General features: G+C 43.5%; 2 protein-coding genes across 4 annotated transcripts; both read right to left on the bottom strand.

Moving 5' to 3' along the window:
* Window positions 1–141: 141 nt before the first annotated feature.
* Window positions 142–8,949, bottom strand: MARVELD2 (MARVEL domain containing 2). Of its 3 annotated transcripts, none has more exons than XM_030469962.1 (6): window positions 7,648–8,949; window positions 6,080–6,112; window positions 4,806–4,945; window positions 3,815–3,986; window positions 3,329–3,379; window positions 142–2,382 (listed from the first exon to the last, which is right to left on the bottom strand). In XM_030469962.1, exons 1-6 carry the CDS (start codon window positions 8,737–8,739, stop codon window positions 2,266–2,268), a joined length of 1,605 nt encoding a protein of 534 aa, XP_030325822.1. In that variant the 5' UTR covers window positions 8,740–8,949; the 3' UTR covers window positions 142–2,265. The 3 variants fall into 3 exon arrangements, with proteins under 3 accessions (XP_030325822.1, XP_030325823.1, XP_030325824.1); XM_030469963.1 differs by having other exon boundaries at window positions 4,806–4,942; window positions 7,648–8,937; XM_030469964.1 differs by lacking the exon at window positions 6,080–6,112 and having other exon boundaries at window positions 4,806–4,942.
* Window positions 8,950–13,418: 4,469 nt separating this feature from the next.
* On the bottom strand, window positions 13,419–22,356 carry LOC115600699 (transmembrane emp24 domain-containing protein 7). The gene is made up of 3 exons (XM_030469961.1): window positions 22,037–22,356; window positions 18,564–18,809; window positions 13,419–17,011 (listed from the first exon to the last, which is right to left on the bottom strand). Exons 1-3 carry the CDS (start codon window positions 22,214–22,216, stop codon window positions 16,775–16,777), a joined length of 663 nt encoding a protein of 220 aa, XP_030325821.1. The 5' UTR covers window positions 22,217–22,356; the 3' UTR covers window positions 13,419–16,774.
* Window positions 22,357–23,775: the final 1,419 nt, after the last annotated feature.

The raw sequence follows: 23,775 nt of genomic DNA, 5'->3' as shown, positions 1-23,775 counted from the left end.
GGAACTAGATGATCTTAAGGTCCTTTCCAACCTCAACCATTCTATGATTCTATGTCTTTCCTTTAAATTAAGGCAAAAGCGAAACCCCCCTTTTTTTTTTTCGTTATTAAAAAAAAAGATTGCTAAGAAAAATTTGAAATAACCTTCATCAGAGCACCTTTTTCTAACACAATGCCTTTATAAGCAATAGAATAACACAGCTACACTGGTGACAGGTTTTTTTCATATTAAAATGTATTTCCAAACAGGTAAATGGCAATTGTAGAAAACTGTACAAAGAAACTATCACTGCTTCTAACAATTTTAGTAAGTAAAAAAAGTAAACAAAGATGTGAAAAAAGATACAAAGAAAGTTTATAGGCTTATGAAAACATTTGCATGTACAAATCTATCCCCAAGATAAAGTATAAAAATGTATATTGAATTTATGCAGATACACTCTGGAAAGCACGTCTATTAAAACATTTGTCCTGGCTTTATAAAGGCTACTAATAATTTATATTCTGGATGAGAATTAATTTTGCAGCACTTGCTCTCTGAACGCCAAGTTCACAAAAAGCTGCTGCTTAGACAAAAAGTTCTGTTACTTGCTGATGAAGAATAAAGTGTTTTACCTTTAAATCCATGGTTTCCTACTAGGATGACCTAGAAGAATACTAGCCTATAGCAACACTAATGGAACACGAACACAGGTCTCATCCTGGACTTCTGTTGCTTTAGGGCCATGTGTAAATTTGTTGCATTACATTGAAAGAGGGGAATTAAAAAAAACAACCCCCAAACCAACTAAACAAACAACCTCCCCCCGCCCAACAACAAAAAAACCCCAACACTCCACAAAACCCTCCAAAACCAAAACCCAAAACCAAACAACAAAAAAACAACCAACAAAACCCCAGCACAACCTACCCCTACCCACCCCGCTCTGTAAATAGGAAGTGATTTTGCATCTCTTGGGCGAAATACCACATAATTTTTGACATACAGTAGAGCATTTGGAAACACAATACAAAGTCTTATTAAACTAATTTTTGACTTGCCAAAATTATTCACTATGATTAAGCACTCCACTAAACCCCAGCAATCTGGGTCGGGGCAATCCCAGGCACAGCTACAAGTTGGGCAGAAAAGAGATTCAGAGCAGCCCTGCAGAGAAGGACTTGGGGGTGTTGGTCGATGAGAAGCTTAACATGAGCCGGCAGTGTGCGCTTCCAGCCCAGAAAGCCAACCGTATCCTGGGCTGCATCAAAAGAAGCGTGACCAGCAGGTCAAAGGAGGTGATCCTGCCCCTCTACTCTGCTCTCGTGAGACCCCACTTGGAGTACTGTGTGCAGTTCTGGTGTCCTCAACATAAGAAGGACATGGAGCTGTTGGAGCAAGTCCAGAGGAGGGCCACAAGTTTGATAAGAGGGCTGGAGCACCTCCCGTATGAAGACAGGCTGAGAAAGTTGGGGCTGTTCAGCCTGGAGAAGAGAAGGCTGCGTGGAGACCTCATAGCAGCCTTCCAGTATCTGAAGGGGGCCTACAAGGATGCTGGGGAGGGACTCTTCATCAGGGACTGTAGCAATAGGACAAGGGATAATGGGTTCAAACTTAAACAGGGGAACTATAGGTTAGAGATAAGGAAGAAGTTCTTTACAGTGAGGGTGGTGAAGCACTGGAATGGGTTGCCCAGGGAGGTTGTGAATGCTCCATCCCTGGCAGTGTTCAAGGCCAGGCTGGACAGAGCCTTGGGTGACATGGTTTAGTGCGAGGTGTCCCTGCCCATGGCAGGTGGGTTGGAACTAGATAATCTTAAGGTCCTTTCCAGCCCTAACTATTCTACGATTCTATTCTGTGATTCTAAGAAAGAACAGCTCAATGCTTTTTGCTATCATTAAGATGTCACCTATAAATAGAATCTGAAACTGTTGACAGCATCTCTGTGCACACTTTTGACATCGTATTTAGAACTGCCTTCTCCAGTGGGCTTTGCAAGTTTGCAAGTACAGTATTTTCAAACAAAGTATTCATATTTAAGAGGCCAGGCTTTGTACTGTCTAGTAAGAACAGAATGTTAGCACAGGTTTTCTAAACTTATCAGATAACTTCACTACATTGATTTAAAATTGGATCTGCATACAAAACCTACCAGCAATGTACAACATTCAGGTAAGTGACACAGTGATTAAGTAATCCCCATAACTGTTCTGAGAGCAAATAAATAGTTTAAAATACACATATTGATTTAAAGCAGAAAATAGCATCCACAAAGTGAAGGCATAGCTAAGTTTTTACATTCCAATTCATAACTTTATCATAGTCCTGAATTCGTTGTTTTATGTGAGAAAGCTTATTCTTTAGGTATTCACAACGCTCCTTTTTCTCCAGAAATGCAGGATCCTGCCAAAAATACAAAATATTTACATTAATACATTACACTTTCAGACTGTTCCAAGAATAGTGTATTATCAATTATGTTCCTGATTAAGGACAGTATATAAATATTCTCCAAAATCACACTTATTCCGTGGCCACTATTTCCTATTTTCTGCTTCCCTTTCCTTTTTGAAAGGCTGGAAAAAGAGGTTCTGCTTTTATATGCCGTAGTTACTTAGTACACAGAGTGGTTTTTAAACAGACATATGAAAATGTAACTTACACTCTACTACATAATATAGATTTTACAGGTATGTCATGGTATGTCTAATAAATCCCTCTCCCCCCACCCCAACCCCCCCAAAAAAAGCAATGAAGTTTAACAAACTTAGACTTAAAAGTCAAATTTTGAGGGGGGGGGAGGAGGTGGGGGGAAGGGCTGTAGGGTATTTGTAATGCATTATGTTTTTAATGGAACAGAGGTACATGTGTACTGCCTGCATTTAAAAATGACAAAGTAAACCTCTTGGATAACACTGAAAATTACTTTTTGAGAGTCTAAGTTCCAAGCCACAAAAATACAAAACTTTTCAAGGGTAAGACTGTGTTTTCTGTTGTTAGCTTATCTGCTGGCTGTGTTAGCCAGTGAATATAAATGAGCTGGATCCCTCAAAATAACTAGGCTTCATAATGCAGAATGTTAAGAGATGAGACATACTTTCAGGAGATGAAGATGCTTAACTGTTGGTTTGGGTTTTTTTCCTCCCCACATCTGGCTAATGGAATAATTATTCGCAAAACAGGCTGATGGCATGAGTGGAGAGACTTGTGTCCTAATTTTGCCAGAGATAAAATATATAAAGCCCTGTAACCGCTACGTGAGTTGTACCAAGTATCAGACATGTTGGCTATTTACATTCTCTTTGCTGTTCATTAGATTTACTAGCAATGTAAAGCTGAAAACACTCACATTTTTCTTCTTCTTGTATTCTTGCAGAACTTTTGATATCCTTTCCTGTTCCTAATGAGAGAGACCACACACTTTTACTTTTAAACATCTTGAGTTTGCTCCATATCTTCATGTAAATTCTACAAAATACTTGTCAGAAATAAAATTCTGATCTGATCAATCCATCCTAGTTGTAACATTTTAGTCGTAAATTTTGCATTTGAGAAACAGTGAAAATACATTAACTGTAACTTAGTCAAATGTGAAAGTTCCTAACATGGAAAAACCAAACCAAACCAAACCTGAATACCAGAAAAACATGTATGCGACTTAATTCCAACTTGGTATACTTGACTGATGACCAAACAAGAAATAAAATATATGGGGAAACTGTCTCTCTCTCCAAGTCACTGCCAGTACGACAAGACACTGTGCCCTAGCTAAAGACAGTCAGAAATTGCCTAACACCACACCTGATTTCCGTGAGCCCATTTCACAGGTACTTACATGTATACTTTCAGGATGGTGAGGAAGCTGTCTCAGCAATGCATCCAGCTCATCAAATTTTTTTAATACAGCATGAACTTCCACCGACAGTTCTTTATACTCAGCAAACTGATCATTGAATACTGCTTTGTACCTGTCTCGCATTTCATTTGTTTGAATGGCTGGGTATTTCCTTTAAAAAAAGAAAAAGTTTTCAAGGACTAGTTTTAGAGCTAGGACTTCAGCAAACACATGGACCGCTCACCTTGATAGTGTATTTCTGTACTGTTTGCTAATGTCATAACCTGCTAAAATCTGCATATGTAAAGCATTAGAATCACAGAATGACAGAATGGTTTAGGTCGAAACAGATGAATGGAGGTTATATGGTTCAGCCCCCTTGCTCAAGCACAGCCACCTAGACCAGGTTGCCCAGGACTGTGGCCAGAGAGACTCCATAATCTTTCTGGGCAACCTGTGCTAACACTCACAGTGAAAAAGATTTTCCCAATATTCAGGTGGAACCTCCTGTGTTTCAGTTTGTACCTTGGTCTATGGCAGATAGCATAAAAATTAATTTATGCTCTCGTATTTCACCATGGAAAGACCTACCTTTTAAAAGGGAGCATGTTAATAGATTTCGCACTCAGGAAATATAGGAGAAGTCAAATTTCAGACAAGTAATTTCCCCATGTATTGTACTTTTTTCTGAATTGTCTGTGTGGTGGTCATCTGTTCCTTTGGCAGTTATTACACTTGCCATATTATAACTTTCTGCTTTAATATCTGACGTGGGGTTTTTTTTAATTTAAGTTTCTCTATTTACATTACTGGTTTTGTGCCATTGATACCAGCCCCCCATAATGTCTATTTAAACATTAGCTTCACAAAGAATTATGAGCTCACATAGTGCAGGCATGGCTGACAAACCATAAATGTATACATGAGAAATGGTGAGTAAAAAGCATCATTGAAGTATTCTCCATTAGGTCTGTTCATCAAAGTCACTTACGCTAAGTAGTCTGGCATCACTATAGGTTTAGGAATGTGGCCTGCAGGTATATGACCATTAAGTAGTTCCGGTTTTCTTTCCACTGATTTAAGCTGCCGGTACGTGACCTCTTCTCTTGGTCTGTCATCACTTTCATACTGCTAAAAAAAAAAAACAAACCACGAACAAAAAACCAAACCAAAACCGCTTCTTAATTAAGTTGGTTTTACTTAAAATGTAATATACGTAAACCACAAAATACCCAACATAACTGAAGATAGACATACAACTATTGAGCAGGAAATTGTAGGTATTTCTTACAACCCTTATAGTAATTAGAAAATTAGTAAAGAGCTACAGTAATGTTTCTCACTTAGTCTCCATCTTCGATTTGTCCAAGCAGTGGTACCAGTGACAGAAAAGAAAGGGGCTTGAAACGATTTGTCTTGTATGTCTTAAAAGAATAATTTGAGGAAGTTTCCTTGGCTATCCAATTTGTGAATGAACAGGAGTCACCCAGTTCTCTGGGGTTCCCTTTTCCCCTTGTTTCCTATTCTACAATTTATCCCTTTATCCAGAAATAAAAGCAGGTGAAGTCCTGCTGGAACACATAAAAAACCATCATAATCTGGTACTGAAGCAACAGAGAAAACAGTGATAGGAAATTCACAGTATCTAACATGAGACATTTAAAGCTGAAATAAACACACCATAAATCTTCTGGGAGTCATCAACACCTGCTGTTAAGATCCTATATGATCTTTGCAGTGTATACAACTTTGTGTGGCAGAAGCATTAACATTGCTGATGCTTCAAAACCAGCAAGGAGGTCTTTGGAGCAGCCTCAGAGTCACAGGACCAAGCTGAACTCACAGAGCACCTAACCACTATGCTTCCACTGGCTCTTCTCAAGTTAAGCAGACAGCCAGGAAGAAAGGGAGTCTCTAAAACCCACAACACATTGGATGACCTGCTGTTTTAGCCAGTCAAGCTAAACTCTGTGATCTATGCTACAGAACTCATCACTTCATAAAAAAGGGTAAGAGCACATACAGAAGCAGTCATCAGATTTGCTATATAATATACAGTACATTATATAACCTAAGCTAACTAGTACTATCTTCCTTACAAGGTTCTTCTGAATCTTCTAGGTAGGAGAATGTCATCTGGACTACGTTAAAGAATTAAACCTACTAATAAGTAAATAAATAGATAGGTCAATCAAAATAGTCACGAGAAAAAGAATAACCATTTGAGAATACTAGAAAACAGAAAAATAAATTCCTTCTTCCTACCTTCTTTTCTGGGAAAGAGGACTGTGTTTTCATCTGACAAAAAAAAAATGGAAAGAATTCTTAAGTTTTATTTTCAGCAAAAATAGTATGCAAACCCACAGACTTTTAATATCTAAACTTTTTCAAAATCATGCTGTTCAGAAAATTACATTTATAATTAGGTATGAAAAAATTTAGTATAAGGAGTATTTCCAGAGCAACTGATTTAAAGACTGCTTAAGAACTGTGGAACAAAAACAACCACCCAAAACTCAGAACAATGACAGGAGGTCCCAGAGCATAGCTATAAGAACAGCTTGCAGGAATTACTCAATCCACTTCCCAGGCTCCTTTGTTATTTCACATTCCAGCCTGTATTAACTCACTGACACTCTACAGCCTCTTTGCTTAGAAAACAACAGTGTACAAAGCGGTAGATCAACCAGCAGCTGTTTTGCACAGCACTCTCCAAAGCCTGACCTGTATTATAAAAGTATTTCCTTTAGAAATAGAAGTAACTGGAACAAAAGAACAGGGACAGTGAAAGGGAAAAGTGGCTGAACGCCTTCTGTGTAATTCCAGCAATCACCTCCTCCCCTCAGGATGTACCAAAATTGGTTAAAGACCTTTCATCAGAGATGCAATGTACTTTTCAAACGGGGAGTTGCAGTTTTATGCAAGATGACGGAATGGAAACCAATTTCTAAATGAAAACACTACAGGCACAGAGCAGAGGAAATGTGACTCTAAACTTGCTCTCTCCTACTGGAGTTACCTAAATGCGATTCACATACATTTATTTTTATACTATATTAAGCTTTATTATTTTTTAAATGGGTTTTTTTTTGTGGTGTTTTCATGTGAAGGAGGTTTAACACCAGTGACTTTGAATTCTCTAGTTGGGAGTGCTACGTCTCTGCTATTACAGTTTATCATTAACCAGGCGAGTATCGAATGATTGCAGTAAGGGCAAGGCCAGCAGCAGTGCAGAATACTTGATGTGAAAAAGATGAAGGTGATTGAAATCTGAGATACCAAAACCCAGCCAACTCCATCAATGCTATTATTTTCTGATAGCTATTGTAAGGTAAGCTGAAAAGATGTGAAGAAGTACCTTGGAGTTTTGCTTGCGAAGTAAAAGTAAGTATTTCATGGGCTTATGGTCACTCACACTAGCACTTACTGTGCTGAAAGTGCAGTTTTCAAATACATGTTAGGTAGCTTTAAGCCTAACCCTGCTGGTCAGCTGAACAAGCACATTGCTCATTTCTTCCTTTGTTTGGAAAATACACACCAGGAAGCAGTTCATCAGCTGAGGCAGGAAGAGAGCTGAGTATTACAAAGAGAACAGAGCCAGCTCCTTACCAAAGTGAATTAAAACAGGAGAAGTAAAAGAGTCCAAGAATTTGGATCAGACATCTTAAAAATGCCTTTCATTTGGCGAGTTTAAATACTGTTAAGACTAGTGGAAGCTCACCTTCTGTGGACCTGCTGCAAAGAAGACACCTGGTCTACGGCACAGAAAGATCTTACAACTGCTCCCTATCACACCATACCCCGTACATACAAAACGATAACTAATCACTTACCTCCTGTTCCATTAATTCCCTCTGCCTCCTAGCTGCTTCATGCCTCCATAACTTGAGAGAAACCACGGCGCTAATTAGATAGATGATCACCGTGACAAATAAGAAGATGATTGCTGCTGTCTGACCTCCCTCAACACGGCAAAAAGACGCATTTATCGGCGTCTTAAACAGCTGGTAATAGCAGAGCCCACCTCTGTTGATATCATTTACGTACACTATGGCAGCCGACATGTACAGAAAGAACAAGGCCAAGTTAATTCCGAACTCAGTCAGAGGCCACCAGTTGGAATCGAGGAGGATGGTCCGGTAGTACATGGACATGCCCAGCACCAGCAGCACTATCGTGACTATCCACGCCATTCCCGCCACCACCAGCACGAAGGGCGTTTTGGGTCCGCTGTAGGAGTAGCCTCCGTAGGTGCTGCCAGCCCCGTAGCCGTAGGGCTGCGAGTACCCGAACATGTTGTACCACTCATTATCCTTGTGCACATAGGCCGTGACACAGGCGAAGACGGCGGCACCCAGCAGGAGCTCGGCCACGCAGAGGATCCTGAGCAGGCCGGCCCAGGACTTCATGTAGCCGTACCGCTGGTGGTAGGCCTCCACCCGCTCGCTGTACGTCTGCCCGGTGCGCCGCTCCAGCGACCCGAAGGGCTCCGCGGGCAGCATGGCTTCGACCTCCTTCCGCGACGTGTAGCTCCCGCCCGACCCTCCGTACGGATCCTTGTAGGAGCCGGGCACCGACTTGCGCTCCGGCGGCAGACGGGCAGGGGAGGCCGGCGGCGAGCACTCGACCCCGTCCGACACATACCTGATGTCGGAGGCCGTGCTGTCCCAGCTGGAGTCGTTGTGGCGTCTCCCTCTGAAAAAGTTCTTCCACGAGTCCGGGATGAACCGCCGCACCGGCTTGAGCTCGGCCGGCGCGGGGCTGCCCTCCCCGGGGCCGAAGGGAGGCTGCAGGGGAAGCGGCGGCGGCAACGAGGCGGCGGCTCCCGGCTCCGCGTCCCGGGGGAGCGAGATGTCAGGGCTGGCTCCACGGGGCATCAGGGACCCGCCGGGCCGCCCGCTCTCCGAGCCGGTGCTCCTCGACATGGCTGGCGCTCGGCCCGGTGTCAGGCACTGCCCGGCGCCGCTCGGCCGCCTCTCATTCACCCGACGGGAGGAAGCTGCCGTGGGGTCCAAAGGGCGGCCGGCGGCGGGCGGAGGAAAAGGACGATCCCACCAGAGAGTGTGCAGGAAGCCCAGCCCGGAAACGCCCAACCTCACGACCCGCCCGGCCGCCCCGGTACCGGTACCGGTACCTGCTCCTGCTCCTGCTCCTGCTCCTGCTCCTGCACTGCCCCGCCCCGCCCCGCCCCGCTCCGCCCCGCCCCGCTCCGCTCCGGCGGCCTCACCTGCGGCGGACGGGCCGCCTCGGCGCGCGGACACGGGAGCGGCGGCTTCCGGCCGCCCAGTCCCGGAGAAGAGCTGCGGCCCCTGCCGAGCCTGCACCGGGGCAGCGGCCGCGGTCCCGCCCGCGGCAGCGCTGCTGCGGGTCGGCGGCGAGCGGCGCCGGGCCCCGCGGGGTCACGGAGCGCGGTGACTCCTGACAGGCAGCGGCTGGCGTGTAGCCATCCCGGCCACAGGGAAACCGAGGCGTTGACAGGCTGCTCGGACGGAGGTAAAACACCTCCTCGTGTCATTGATCGAACCTCCTGCGGAGACAGGCTGAGAGAGCTGGGCTTGTTCTGCCTGGAGAAGAGAAGGCTCCGGGGAGACCTTAGAGCAGCCTTGCAGTGCCCAAAGGAGGTCTACAAGAAGGCTAGAGAGGAGCTTTCTACAAGGGCATGTGATGACAGGACAAGGGGGAATGGCTTTAAACTGACAGAGGGAAGGTTTAGATTAGATATGATGAAGAAGCTCTTCACTGTGAGGATGGTGAGGCCCTGGCACAGGTTGCCCAGAGAAGCTGTGGCTGCCCCATCCCTGGCAGTGTTCAAGGCCGGGTTGTACAGGGCTTGGAGCAAGCTGGTCTAGTGGAAGGTGTCCCTGCCCGTGGCAGGGGTAGGAACTAGATGAGCTTTAAGGTCCCTTCCAACACAAACCATCCTGTGATACCTCCCTAGCTTAACTCCAGCCAGGTGTATGAACACAAACAGTTCTGATTTTACCTCATCCTTTTACTTTCCATTCATAAGAAATACTGTATTTAAATTAGACCACTAGAGCCTGCAATGCCATTCAGGGTATTTCACACAGTCTGTCTCAAAGTGTGTGCATGTGGGGGGATGATCCTCACCAACTATCCCAAGTGACGTGGAGAGGGTCCTATGACACTGCCTGTGTGTGTTTCACCAGGCTGAAACCCCTGGGATGTGGTAGGGGAGACACAGGAGAGGACTTTGCTTCCATGGAGGGATCCTCCCCACCTGAGCCACAGGAACATGACAAATTCATAAAGAGGGAGAAGAACATGTAACGCTCCTGATGCAGCACATGGTGCAAGAGGGTTGCAGCAGCCCTTGGGGCTCCTGCTGCTGTTTTGTGCAGAGTTGCTGACACTGCCAGCCTAGTAAGCTCAGTGTTCCCCTCTCCCAGTTGCACTGCTTTACCAGTGATCATAGTTACAGTAGTGTGTATATAGCAATAAAAGTTGTAATTTGTCATGAGAAAGGATTTTTGTTTGTGGGGGTTATTCAGTGTCCCCACCTGGCACTGAGCTCCCGAGCCAGGCACCTTCATGTGGTGTGCTGGACTGACCATCCCCACAGACATTCCATTCCTGTTCTTCCTTTTTCCAGTCTGCAGTCACTGATGGTGACTGATGGTTTGGGAGAGGCACCTGCCATGAGCTGGAGTGGTCTTGGGAAGGAATTAGGAGTATGGAAACAGGGACACCCCACAGACTGTCATTGCTGCTCCAATGCACATGTGCAGCTAGTGAAGGTCGGTGCCTGTGCACAGAAGACACATAGGCAAATGGGAGGGTTGGGAAGGGTGTAAGCCATGCTGGGGCAGGCTCTGCTGGCACCTGATATAAACAGCAAAGGACAGGAGGACATTGCATCGCTCCCATCACAGTTTAGCACTTGGTGACATCACCACCACCACCACTTGGTGACGTCACGGCAGGCATCCTGCCCACCAGTCACACCGCATCAGGTGGAACAGGGGAGTTCAGGTTGGAGATGAGGAGCAACCTTCACCCCATGAGGACAGTCTGGCAGTGGGGCAGGTTGCCCAGGTTGTGCCATTTCTGTGCTTGAAGGGTTTCAAGCCCAGCTGGACAAAGCCTTGAGCACCCTGGTCTGGCCCCAGGGCCAACCCCACTTTGGGCAGAAGGTTGGATCAGAGACCTCCCTGTTACCCTAGGGGATGGCTGTCACTTCTGTTACCCTGCCAGTACAGGTTCATAATTTGCTGGGTGAGCATGGGGCACAGAACACAGAACCAAGGTTGCATTCCAAACAGCAGAGAGACTGTTCAGAGAGGAGAGCTGTACTGTGGAGGAGTTTCCTCAGCATCCTTGTTTCAAGTTAAACCAAGGTCAGGTGGATCCTAGTACTGCAAAAGAACACTGCTCTGGAGCCAGTGTACAGTTGCTCCTGTTAACTTGTGTGCTGACAGAAATGCTCATCCTGTGTTCATGGATTCACACCCTCAAATGGCAGCATTTGAAATGAGTTCCTAACATTGTCTCCCCAAAGTCCATTTGTACTCTTACCAGCAGTGAAGTTTCATCCTTTTTGTGAGGAAGGCATACACAAGTCATTTCTCCAATGATTTTACAACTGGGTGTATATGTCTCTGCGTGGTCATGTCTGTGAAGAGGACAGTGGGGAAAGACAGTGTGTACAAACTTGTTGCAATGTTGAGAACAGATTAACACGCTTGCCCAGAGAGCCTGTAAAGTAGCATGGGAATGGCAACACTGTTCTCAAACAAAAGGCAATGAGTATAACTTCCCAGGAATCCTGTAAAGATGAATTCATATTTACAGTGGGACACCCCTCCAAGTCCTCTGTGGCTGAGAGCTTTCCTAAGCAAAAAAATTCTTTGTATTGAAAGAATACAAGGCTGGTAGAACTTTTTCTCTACGTAGTTGTTCACTTGCCTTTTGAACTTGTGGAATCTTTGTCTACAAAGTCTTCAACATAATTCCTCATTTCTCTGGGAATCTTGAGTACAATGAGGAGCAGTACACTAGATGAGGATGAGTCCTCTCTCTCACTGAGCTATTGCTGCTTTTCTGAGAGTAAATAATTCATTTTTCCTTGCTTCACTTTCCTCATCACTAAACCAGATGTAAATACAGTGTCCTTCATAATGCGGATTGATGGATGAAAGGTGATGTGAAAGTGGATCAAATTCTTGTTATTACAAGGAGACGGCTCTATAAGAGCTCATGTTAGCTGAGTGGGATAAAGGAGCTAAATTTGAGAGTGACCAGAAGCAGGAGTAATTTGAACTGCAAAGCTGGCACCTGGCAGGCGAATTTCTTCCTTATTATCAGGTTTGAATTCTAGGCTGCTAAAATCTGTCACCATGGATCGCCACTAAGGACTACAGGAAGAAGAGCTGAAGTTGGGTGGAAAGCAAGTTTTATTTTGAGCATCTGTAGAACTGTTATTAGAAATGCTTAATACGTGTTTGCCCCATTTAAACAACTCTATCTATGAACCTGATTACACAGGAATCAGTAAAACCAACCCTGTGAAATGCTGTAAATGAGCCCTTTGCTTTGAATTAGTGAATATCTCAGTTCTGTCACTGCATTTAGTGAAACAAGGGAGTTAGCAGGGACTCCTTCCAAAACCAGATGTGGCTGTTCTTTTCATGGAAATTCCTTCCCCAAGCTCACTGAGGAACTTGAGACATAAGGATTTGTGCTTCCCTGAAACACTGCCTTGTTTGCAACATGGGAAAAAAATAACCTTTCTTGCTTCAAAACGATGTCAAAAGAGGTAATATTTGCCATGTGGAAATGAATACCCGTTCAGATGCACCTGTTTCCTTTTCCATCTGATACTACCATCTGGGTGTCCAAGCCTGGATGATTAATAGATTGTGAAGAGCTGTCTCTGAAGAATAGCCACAGGCAGGTTGAAAGCTTCTGAGTAAGAATTAGCAACTGAGGCAACAAAGGGCTGGTGTTTACCACGGGCCTCCCAACCAAGGGGAGCCTATTGATGAAGCCTTCTTACTTCAGCTGCAGGAGTCATTGTCACCACTCTCATCCTGCTGGCGGACTTCAGCCACCCCAACATCTGCTGGACATGTAGCATGGTAAGTTGTAGACAAACCAGGAAACTCCTAGAGTGCATTGAGGGCAAGTTCTTAAGCCATGTAATAGACAGCCCTACCGAGGGGATGCGATACTGGACCTGATGGTCACCAATGCAAGTGAGCTGCTCAGAGTCGCAAGATTGGAAGCAGCCAGGGCTGCAGTGATCATGCACTGGCAGAGTTTGCAGTGCTGAGGGACAGGCGAAGAGTACAAGTCAGGACCCTGAATTTTAGGAAGGCAAAATTCCAGCTGTTCAAGGAGTTGGTCAGTGGGAATCCCTTAGAAACTTGCCGCTGAATTGCAGGGCCAGGCTTTAAAAATGTGTTTCAGTAATTGTCTGTCTTTTTTTTTGTAAAATTATGAGCTTTCAGTGGAGAAGTGCTTTAGACCACAACTCATCTTAAGCTACTTACAAATTCTGGGTGCCAAGCACCTAAAAAGCCCCTAGACAACTACTTGACCATAACAGTTAACACAACACTGAATGAGGAGAACTTACCCATGCTTCTAGACAAAAGCTCTTTTTAATCCAAGTACGGTAAATATTCTTGAAAATTTCTGAATGTACAGCAACGGACACAGGGGAAACAAACAGGCAGAAAAAGCAATTTGGAACATGCCCACAGAAAGCAATGATGCCCACTCTATCCGTTTTTAAAAACTTCACTGGTATGTGCTAAGATTCAGCAACAAGCTACACAACATAAAATATCTCCAATCACACATTTAGTTACTACATTACATTTCAAGTTTACATCTCATTATTAGACAGCGCTAATTGGACGCACCTTTCTAGTGCACCCCATATTAACTTTATATCCCCAGAATTAACATGAAAACATGCAGTAGGTCCCAAATCAGTCCTGGCATCTGTAGTCAAATACTCTGAATTCCACTTCAATAGGAACAGATTTCTGAGTATTACTGCCTGAGCTGCTAACGTGCTAAGCAAAGGGGCAGTAACCATGCTATGTTGCTGAAAGTAGAGTTCTCCCAGTAACCTGAAAGCACAGCCAATTATGAACAGCAGTGAGCCAGCATACTTTGTGATGTACGACAGAAGCAACAGAAGTAATGATTAAGTGCCAGGTGGTAGGTTCGCTGTAATGTGTTAAAATACAAGTTGACTACTCAAATCTTCAAGCTTTTTTTAAGAATAATGCTCCCACTCCCACATGCAAACAAAACAATCAGACCACATTCATATATTAATTTTTATTTTCCCATATAATATTCACAGGGTCTGCTTTTTGTCTTACTCAAACTAAACTTTTTTTTTTTTTTTTACCTCCGAACTAAAGAAATGACATTACAGGACATGAAAAGAAGTTCTGTAAACATAAAACATCCAAGGAGTAGCTGAAACCCAGGGCCTTTAGCAATTAAGAAATAGTTATATCCCCTTTAATGCAGGCTGCTTACTTGTGCATCACACCATTAACCAAACTATTCTCTTCATATATTAAAAAGGTACAGCTTTAAACAAAAGTCACAATGCATTTCTTCACCCACTGCATGTTAGCATGTGTTTTACTATATCCTATTCAGTCACTTATTTTAAAAACTATATACAGCTATGTTTAAACGTGTATTTGTGCCATGTTTTTAATAACACAAATATAAAGGCATTTTTAAGCTATTGCTGCATCTTCTGCAGCAGGGTATCAGAGGATTGGTTCGGACACCTAACTAACTTCAATCCAAAAGCCAAGAGTCCACTAAACTTCTGCAGTGGGAGTAATTTTACGCTGAACGGTCCCACTTTACACATTCAAACATTATGAAAGAAGACGTGTATGTGATGTCCAACCGTTATCTGTTATACCCCCGTTTACCAATTCTGACAGAACTCAGTGGGAAAAAACCCAACATGTTTCAATCTTTAAAACAAATGATTTTGTTGTGATTAAAGCTACACAAGTGATATTCAAACTCCAGAAGATAACAGTGGACACTATCAAAATTATATCATATTTTCAGCCAACACTTGCACTCAAAATGCACCACTTGCTTCATTATTGTGTGCAATGCAACACAAAAAGTACTGAATATCAGCTGCTGAAACAGGAATAAAGCATATAGGTACAATCAAGAATAGTGCGTGCAGGCACAGATTTGTATCGTGAGAAGAAAGCACTGATTTTTTAGTTTTTTGATCTTTGTAAGCCTAACTATTTCTGGGAAGCTTGCATCCCAAAATAGGACTGCAGTATTTAGAATTCAGTACAGGATAGGAAGACATTACATACAATCCTGCATTTTACATACATTAAGCTTTTTAATACCCCCAGGACCTTTAAGTAATTTTTGAGCTGTTTGAGTTTTTTCTCACTTCCAAAAGAGCAGTCATTCGGTTCACAATAGAGAGTAGGTGCCCTTTTGTTTATTTTTTTCAGCCATCACAAGATTTTAAACTCAAGTCATCTTAGATCAATTCTCAGACTGCTCAAGTGTCACCTGTACATGTAATTCCACATTTTTACTAGAAACAATACAGGCAATTGATAAGGGTTTAGCATCTTTTCTTGGGTTGCTGAAAACTTGTTTAAGAAGCATCTTTTGATTTAGCCAGTAATGTATGACAAATTTTTTTGGCCTTTGTTTAGTTTGTGTGCACTTAAGAGTTGGCTGGTCTTCTTAATCCTCCAGAGCCATTTGAAGGAGTTTAGCCTTGTTATGACCAGCTCAATTCAAGCTACTCATATGTACATGCATCTACTACCTTCCACATCCAAATAAAACAAGACTTTACAGTACATAAGCTACTGAAGACATGAGCAGTGGAAACAAGGCAACTATAACTACGAAAAAGATAACCTGAAACATTTAAAACATTTCCTGACCACTAGCAAAAAAGAGTGCCAAATAGATACACAAGGCCATCATGTATCAGTGCACCACACACAGGAAAGTAAAATTTACAGCACTTGTGCAATGCAGTATCAATATCAAATTGGCCTTTTAATAAGAAAACAATTTAGTGAAAAGCTTTATATGTGCCTAACACATAATATAACCTCGTCCAGTGCTGGTGCTGTGCTGCTTACCAAACCAAGCTACTTATGGCATTAAAATCCAAAAAGCAGCAGCAGCATGTCTCAGTACAGAAACTGTACAGTTTCAGTGACAAAGTTACAAGATTCCCTATTTTACCGCATGTTTTTAAATAAACTTGGAGATTCAGATTTTTGAATACAGGAAGTGGATTTCCTGAGTAGTCTCAGTTTATAATTTAGTAAAACAAACATTTTAATGAACTTGTTCTAATATAGAAGAACGCATGTTTAAGCAAACATACGCAAGTATACAATTTAGCAAGTTTTGAAGATGGAGTTAGCAGGCTCATGGAGAATTTGCACCATGATGAAGTGTCAAGCTTGCAACAATTTTACAAATAAGCAAGGGGTACCACTGGATTATTTTTTCTAACAGCAAATCAAAACAGTGCACTACAGTTCATCACATTTGCTTTTGTATAATCCAATACAATCAGCCTGAAGATTAAAATAAAGCAGAATTTTCATATATATTGTCTCTCAGATCAGATACTAGACTGCTGGGTTATTTTAAAGTGTTATACTCCAGATGGCTCATCTTACTGGTAAAAATCAAACTTGTGAGGGTGGTCACTGCCAGGTATTTAATACAGGAATCAGAATACACTTAAGTGGCGAAAAATATTTCAAATCATGTGTCCCTTTCATTATCTTTTTGGGTCTGTCTTGTGATTTTTAAGGGATGAGGAGTAGACGCATTTCAATGCTGCATATATTCAGATCCTTTGTACCTACAATTAATTGGAGAACTGTTAATTTCAACAGATAAGTAGCACACAATGACCTGAAGCATTACCACTACCAGTTATGATCCAACACGGGTTGTTGTGGTTCTTTTATCTGAGAAGAAGCTTTTGAGGAGAAATACCTGCCCAACACTAACGACAAGAAGAATGATTGCTTCCCCTATTGACCAGTAGGCCACCCTTGTGTTTAAATCCTCTGCTCTGCTGCGGCCCTGCGCTTCCCTCAAGCGGAAGTGAGTCTGATAATCGATGACAGACTTCAAAGCTTCATGAATTGAAACACACGCAGACTCCATCTAGAAAAACAAACAAATACACACCACAGAATTAAGAACCCTTCTAGTGCTCTTTCTGTGAAGTTTTGTGGTTTGTTCTTTAAAATTAGGATTCATGTAACTTTGCAAGCTAGGGATTAACTCACTCCATTGTCAGACTGAAATACTGTAAATGCAGTAAAATTTAACTTGCATTGATCAAACTCTATACACAGGAATGCGACAGACTTAAATATAGAAGTGTGCATAACTGCAGATCTAATAAAAAGCAATGACTAATAGGCTCTTAGAATTAAACAAATCTTATATTCATGTATATTTGGGCTCAAATGAACATCAGAAACACTTCCGAAAAATGTCAGTGATCCCCCCCAGTTAATTCCACAGGAAATACCACGAAAGCTAGCAGCTGCTTTTAAGACACATAGTATGTATTAAATGCTCCTGCGTTTCGTAAGTATGCCATTCTTCACTGCATAACTCTAATTCTCACTTGAGTTATACCACATCCTAAAATTTATGTTCCTGAACTCAACATGTTTTGGCAAGAGACACTCCTTAGTCATGTACACAAAAAGTGATTAAAGAAAGGACAATTCTGTTACCTTTCAGTGTTCCCAAATGCTTCATAACATAATCACACACAAATACTTAAGAAATTACCCAACTTGTTATTTTTCATAAAAAGTATTACCAGCTTTCCAAGCCCTAGATCATTTTTCACACACACTTCTACTTTCAGTTTATCTTCAGTAAGTACAAGTCAGTACTTCTCATTGTGTTTTGATCACCAAGAGATTAACCGATAGATCTTCAAAACACTTAATTTCTAGTCACAATTATTTTTTCTGTCTTATGGCTAAAAACCAGTATTTCCTGAAGATCAAATATCACAAACTATTATAAAAAGAAATGTTTAACACCTGATAGGACCACTTTCAGTTACTTGTATCTGTGCCTTACCATCTTTTCAAGTTGATGACTTTCAAGACAGGTGTCTGAACAAGTCTAAGATACTTGCTTCATACATAGTGTCTTATAAAGAACAAATATATACAAGCCAGCTAAATATGGCTGATTTTGTTTATTTTGCTATATCTCAATTTTAAAAATGCCAGTTACATGAGAGGTCAGCTTAAGTCCCCCTCCTGAAACACTCTACTATTTTAAATATAAAAGCAATTCTCAAATTTTCTCCAAAGTTTGGAAACTTTTAAAACCCTGATGCACTGAGATTTGTGAAATCTACACTTCAAGAAGCACACAACCATGGCAATAAATGGAAGTTACCTTAAAATAGATTTAAAAAAAAAGGAGGTGGCCTAGAGTTTAAGTTTCTACCCTAATTTTCTCTTAAGCACTTGGTGCTTCCTTCTCAGCTCTTATGGAACACATACGCGTCCCATAAATCTTATCTTCAGAAAGAAAGCTTATTTGTAGTTATTCAGATTACTTTAGAAGCTCCAATCCACCGATTTTCAAAAGTGATATAGGTATCTAATGCAGCTGAACTTGAAAAAACCCCAAACCATTGCCTCCACCTAATAGCTGCAGTCAAACTTAACAGTTTTACCTGGGTAAGTGCAGTTACTCTGTTCTCACTAGGAAACAGTGGTGGATCTTCTCCAACCTGGAAATCAAAGTACACAGTTTTGTGTGTGAAAGTAGAGAATTCGTTGCTGAAGCAGAACTTATACGTTCCATTTCTGGATGCAGTAAATGTGAAGCTATCATATTGTTTCTTCATCTCTTTGTACAACACAATGCCATCAGGATCTTCCAACCGACAGTCAACATCATAATGACCTCCAGTGATCACCTGGAAACAAAAACCAAGAAATAGTCTTTTTAACAAAGCGCACATTTATACATTTCTTCGAAGTATGATTTGTCAACTGGCACTGCAAAATTTTTTGCCTTACATGTTTTAAAATATAATGCATTAATTTGAAAATCTTTCAAAGCAAGCTTGCAAAATTATTTTCTTACATAAGACACACAGAACATAATTCAAAACACTTTAGGTTCAGCATGTTATGTCAACCTATTTCCAAACTGTTTACACAAGCAACTTTAATTACTTTGTTATAAATAATTCTACAACAGCAAAGGCTACAGCAGATGTAACTTGATGGGGCAGTAAACACATCACTGTAACAAATAAACCGCTTGCTGTATCCACAAGTCCTCAATGGAATTGGTTCAGCTGGCTGAATATTGCTAATGTGCAGTAAGACAGTTCCTTTCTGCATGGTCAAGAGTGTAACTACCCTACTATTAGCTCAAGCTGCTTTAGGGCGCAGGAATGGTGTTCAACCAGTAGGACAGGTATTTCAACCTGCCAGTCTTCCTGTGCAGGTGAATGGAGCAATGTTCTGCTGCCTCCCTCCTGCCCAGATAGCCACAGCAGTTCTTCCCAAAACAGCACATCCGGATAACACCTACAAGTGACTCCAAACTTCACTTGATTGTCTCAAGGTTTTTTCAGGCCTTGATTATTGTTGCTCTACAGCATGTTCTTCTGTAGGCTACATATCCCACCTCTACAGAAGGACTAATCACTACGTTAGGTATTCATAACTCACATTCTGATGACTCCTGGGCTGCCAGTTTTCCACTTAATCCTTGATCCACACTTTTTGCTTTTCAGATAAAGCATGCTGAAGGACTTGAGAGACTTATAGCTAAAGGTATGTCCCTTTTATATGTGTGCAGAAATCACTGAAATATTTTACTGTCTGAGTATCTGCACTTTAGTTCACATAGCATTATTTAAACTCACATCAGTTTATTTAAGTATCAAGTTACTAAAATTGTAACGTTAATGGTACAACTGAAATAACAAGAGATCTGAGCAGTAGCTGCTCTGCAAACAGGAAGTTTTAAAAATACTCAGTTGGCAAGCAGTATCTTCATAGTCCTTCCAAAAATGTGCTTTGTATCCAAAACAGGATACAAAGAGAGAGAAAAAAAAAAAAGGTGTCTGGATCTCTAGATGTCTCTCCCTGGATGTCTGCATCTAGCTAGGTTTTTCAAACAGAAATGCTTACCTGGTTGGAAGGAAAAGCAAAAATAAGATCTTCTACAATGAAAATATGGATCATTTTTGAAGTTTGATCTCAAATTTGACAGGGGTGTGCTTTTTACCAATCATGAAAGTCACTCACATTTGGTTATATCAGGCATCCCAAAAGGGCCAGTTTACTTACACATGGTAAAGATTTGCCAGAGCTTTAAAGTTACCCTAAAATTCCTTCTTACAGAGGTTGCTTGAGCCTCCTCTCTGCCAAAGGATGAGCACAGAGCACTTCAGTCTACCAGCAGCTGGTCAAACCCAGACAAGGCTACTCCTGTTCTTATTATGTCTGCTGTGACAACCGCAGGCTTATCTGTCCAGCAAACTCCGGTGATATCCACTTAAAAACAGGGGTGAAAGCACTACACAGAAAAGACTTTATGAAAGTAATAGGCAGGGGCAAGAACCATTTGTGTGGAGAAAATAGTATCTTAGAACATGTAGGACAGAGTAACAAAAACAGATACTTGGCATAAACATTCCCCAAGATACTAAAGACAGGAGTGCAGCTGGGAAAGAAAAAACCCCACAGGACTTCAACTAGAAAAGTTGGACCATAAAAAGTACACAGTTCTTTCAAAAGCCCCCAAAGATAACTGTGATTCCCAGCATCAAGAACAATTTTCCTCTCATGCTGCTGCTGTACTGTCAGTGAGATCATCAGCTGAAGTGACAGACTGAAAGGTTCCAACCCTGCTGGTACACTCAAAGGCACCAAAATTGTCAGAGCTGTTTGCTTGATAATTCTTGAAGCTGAACAGTATGCTCTATCGTGATGGCTGCATGTTCAAACTGTTAAGAGGCTGAAAAAAAGTCAGAAAAACCTGCCCAGCATCACTTAGTACGTGCATGCTAACCACAGTCTTCAACAAGATGTTGGTTCACATCACAGAACGGTTTGGGCTGGAAGGGCTGTCCACGTTTTATTTTGTGTTAGACTCCTGCCTTGCTTTATGCCTGCGACATTTTGCTGGTACTGCATACCTATCTTACTGTTTGCTATGAGACCCCAGTTTGAACCATACTCTGAAATGAGAAGCATTAGCTCCTTATGTACCGTGCTCATCAGGCAAATGCTTCACAACCCACAAGGAAATGATACACATATAGCACATGCTGTGGGGTGGATGGGTACTGGGGTATTCGAGGATAAAGGGGATAAAAAGGTTGGGTTTTGTTTTGGGGTTTTTTTTTTAGTCAAGAACATTCTGTGTGCTTCTTCTCCATCCAAAGAGTGAAATTCTGTACACAGCTTCCTTGTACCTTCCTATCTGGAGCAGTCCCAGGCTCCATTTCCTGCCCCAGCTTCCCTTCCCTTTTTTGTCTTTTGGATTTTGCTTTTTTTTTTTAGCCAGTCCCAAACCTCATGAGGACAAGGGGGAATGGCTTTAAAATGAAAGAGAGAAAATTTAAATTAGATATAAGGAAGAAGTTCTTTACTGTGAGGGTGGTGAGGCACTGGCACAGGTTGCCCAGAGAAGCTGTGGCTGCCCCACCTCTGGCAGTGCTCAAGGCCAGGCTGGACAGGGCTTGGAGCAGCCTGGTCTAGTGGAAGGTGTCGTGCCCATGGCAGGCGGTTGGAACTAGATGAGCTTTAAGATCCTTTCTAACCAAAACCTTTCTATGACTCTGTGACTCCGCGGCATGCTGTTGGCCAGGTATGCTCTAGGCACGCTGCTCACACGGGACCCCGCAAGACCGCGGTCGGGGGTACGGCTGCCCGGTTTGGAGGGCCCGCGCTCTGACCGCCGCTCTCGCCCCGCCGCGGCGCACACGGCAGCGGGCAGCGTTTGCTGCGCCGGCTCCACCTGCTGCCGCCGTGCAGGCCCCTCTCCCCGCCACAGCGCACCCGAGCACCGCACGAACGGGGAAGCCGAGAGGCTCCGGTCCGGGTCCGGGCCCGGCCCCGCCAGCGCGGCGCGGGGCGGGGCGGCGCTTCCCGGGGACGGCGGCCCCTGCCGCCCGGCTACCTGGAACTCGAGGGTGCACTTGGTGCCCTGGGCGATCTCCTCGTAGAAGCACTGCTTGGCATTGTCGGGCAGCTCGAACGTGATCTCGGAGGCCCGCGCCGCGCAGGCCGCCAGCGCTAACAGAAACAAGAGCGGCAGGCGGGCCCGCGGCCCCGCGGCCCGGGAGCCCCACAGCAGCATCGCCGGCGCGGGGAGAGGAAAGCGGGGAACGCGGAGCGAGCCGGGGCAAAATGCGGCCCGGCGGCAAGCGGCGGCGTGGCGCGGCGGAGCTGCCGAGCGAGCAGGCGCTGCTCCCGGAACCACTCGCGCTCCGGGACCGTTTCCGGGTGAGCCCCCCCGCCGCTCCACGGGAGGGGCTGCAGAGGGGCGTGCGGGGCGGTCGTGGCGCGCCCCCCGCCGGCGGGAGGGCCGGGTGCCCGTTGGGTCCCGAGAGGCGGGATCTGGAGCCGGAATAGCCCGCACACAAGTAAGAGGCAACCGCAGTGCTCTGTGCCTTACAGGAATTGAATGCGCAGGATCGAATCTGGAGAGTTCTGCTTCACAGGTCGTTAAAGATTCGTCGCTCCAGAGATCAAAATTCATCACTCTGCTCACGCTGACTGCGGGAATGCTGGCTTTAAGTTCTCCCCCAGTAAATAGTTATTTTTACAAAGTAGAGCAGATTCCAAAGAGGAAACAACGGTAACCTCCATCCGTATATTCATTTTAAGTTCCGGGGTAAATCAGGCCGAGTAGGAAAAAGGAAGCTCGGCTCCCGTCTCCCACGCAGAATGAACGTGTCAAGGGGTAGGCCTGGCCTCCCGTTTCACTCCCCTGAAAAGACGTAACTGCATGAAGTGCCAAAAGCAGCACCGCCCAGGAATGTGGCTTCAGTCCTTCAGCCTCAGCTTGAGTTGGCTTGTGGACCCTGTGAATTTGATTCACAGTGCTGCATAAGAACCCTGGGCACCTGAGGACTCTGAATTGTACAGGACAGAGGTACCCAAAACTCATCCGTTGAAGGCTCTGATAGTTTTGCAGGTGTGGATTAACGTGAGATGGCAGACGCTTTACCAAGTACCCACCCCATGTTACCCACCTACAGTTAACCCTCAGACCTTTGCTGTTTTCATTCAAACACTGGGTTTATTTCAGATGGCAGTTAAGTGCTGGCTAATAGTTGAAGTAGCTCAAAAGCAGATTACAGATCTGTGCCACACGAGGCAGCTTCAACCATTTTGCTTAAACCAGTGACCACAGGCTTGTACGACCTGTATACCTATGCAGTGTTCTCAATCATCTTCTCCTTCATGTGGCAAGAAATGCATTTCAGGAAGACTCAGTCCATGATTTTTCACAGCAGTTTAAGTGATCCTGTACAGATTAACGTTTTTCCTAGTTTATGCTTTCCAGCTGCTTTCTTTAAGCCTCACTAAAAAGGCAAAATCAAGAAATTACCTGAAAAATGAGAACTGGTAACCTGCCACCAAATAACCAGCCAAATAAAATGGAAGGGGAGAGATGCATCATAAAACCAAGACAATCCCGCAAAGCAGGCAAGAAATGTGTCTGGTGACACCTGCAGAATAAACAAAGCACAGAACATTTCCTGATCCCCTAAATAAGTCATCAAGAGCAGATGAGATCACTTTATTTTCTTTTGGATCAGGGACACAGAGTATAAAACATCAACTGAATGAAGAGGAAAGAAGGCAAACTGCCCGCAAGGAGCTTTTAAGCCCAGTCATGTTGGCCTTGGT

The sequence above is a fragment of the Strigops habroptila genome, chromosome Z (assembly GCF_004027225.2).
Source record: "Strigops habroptila isolate Jane chromosome Z, bStrHab1.2.pri, whole genome shotgun sequence".
Lineage (NCBI taxonomy): Eukaryota > Metazoa > Chordata > Aves > Psittaciformes > Psittacidae > Strigops > Strigops habroptila.
This window is presented reverse-complemented; position numbering and strand designations above follow the sequence as displayed.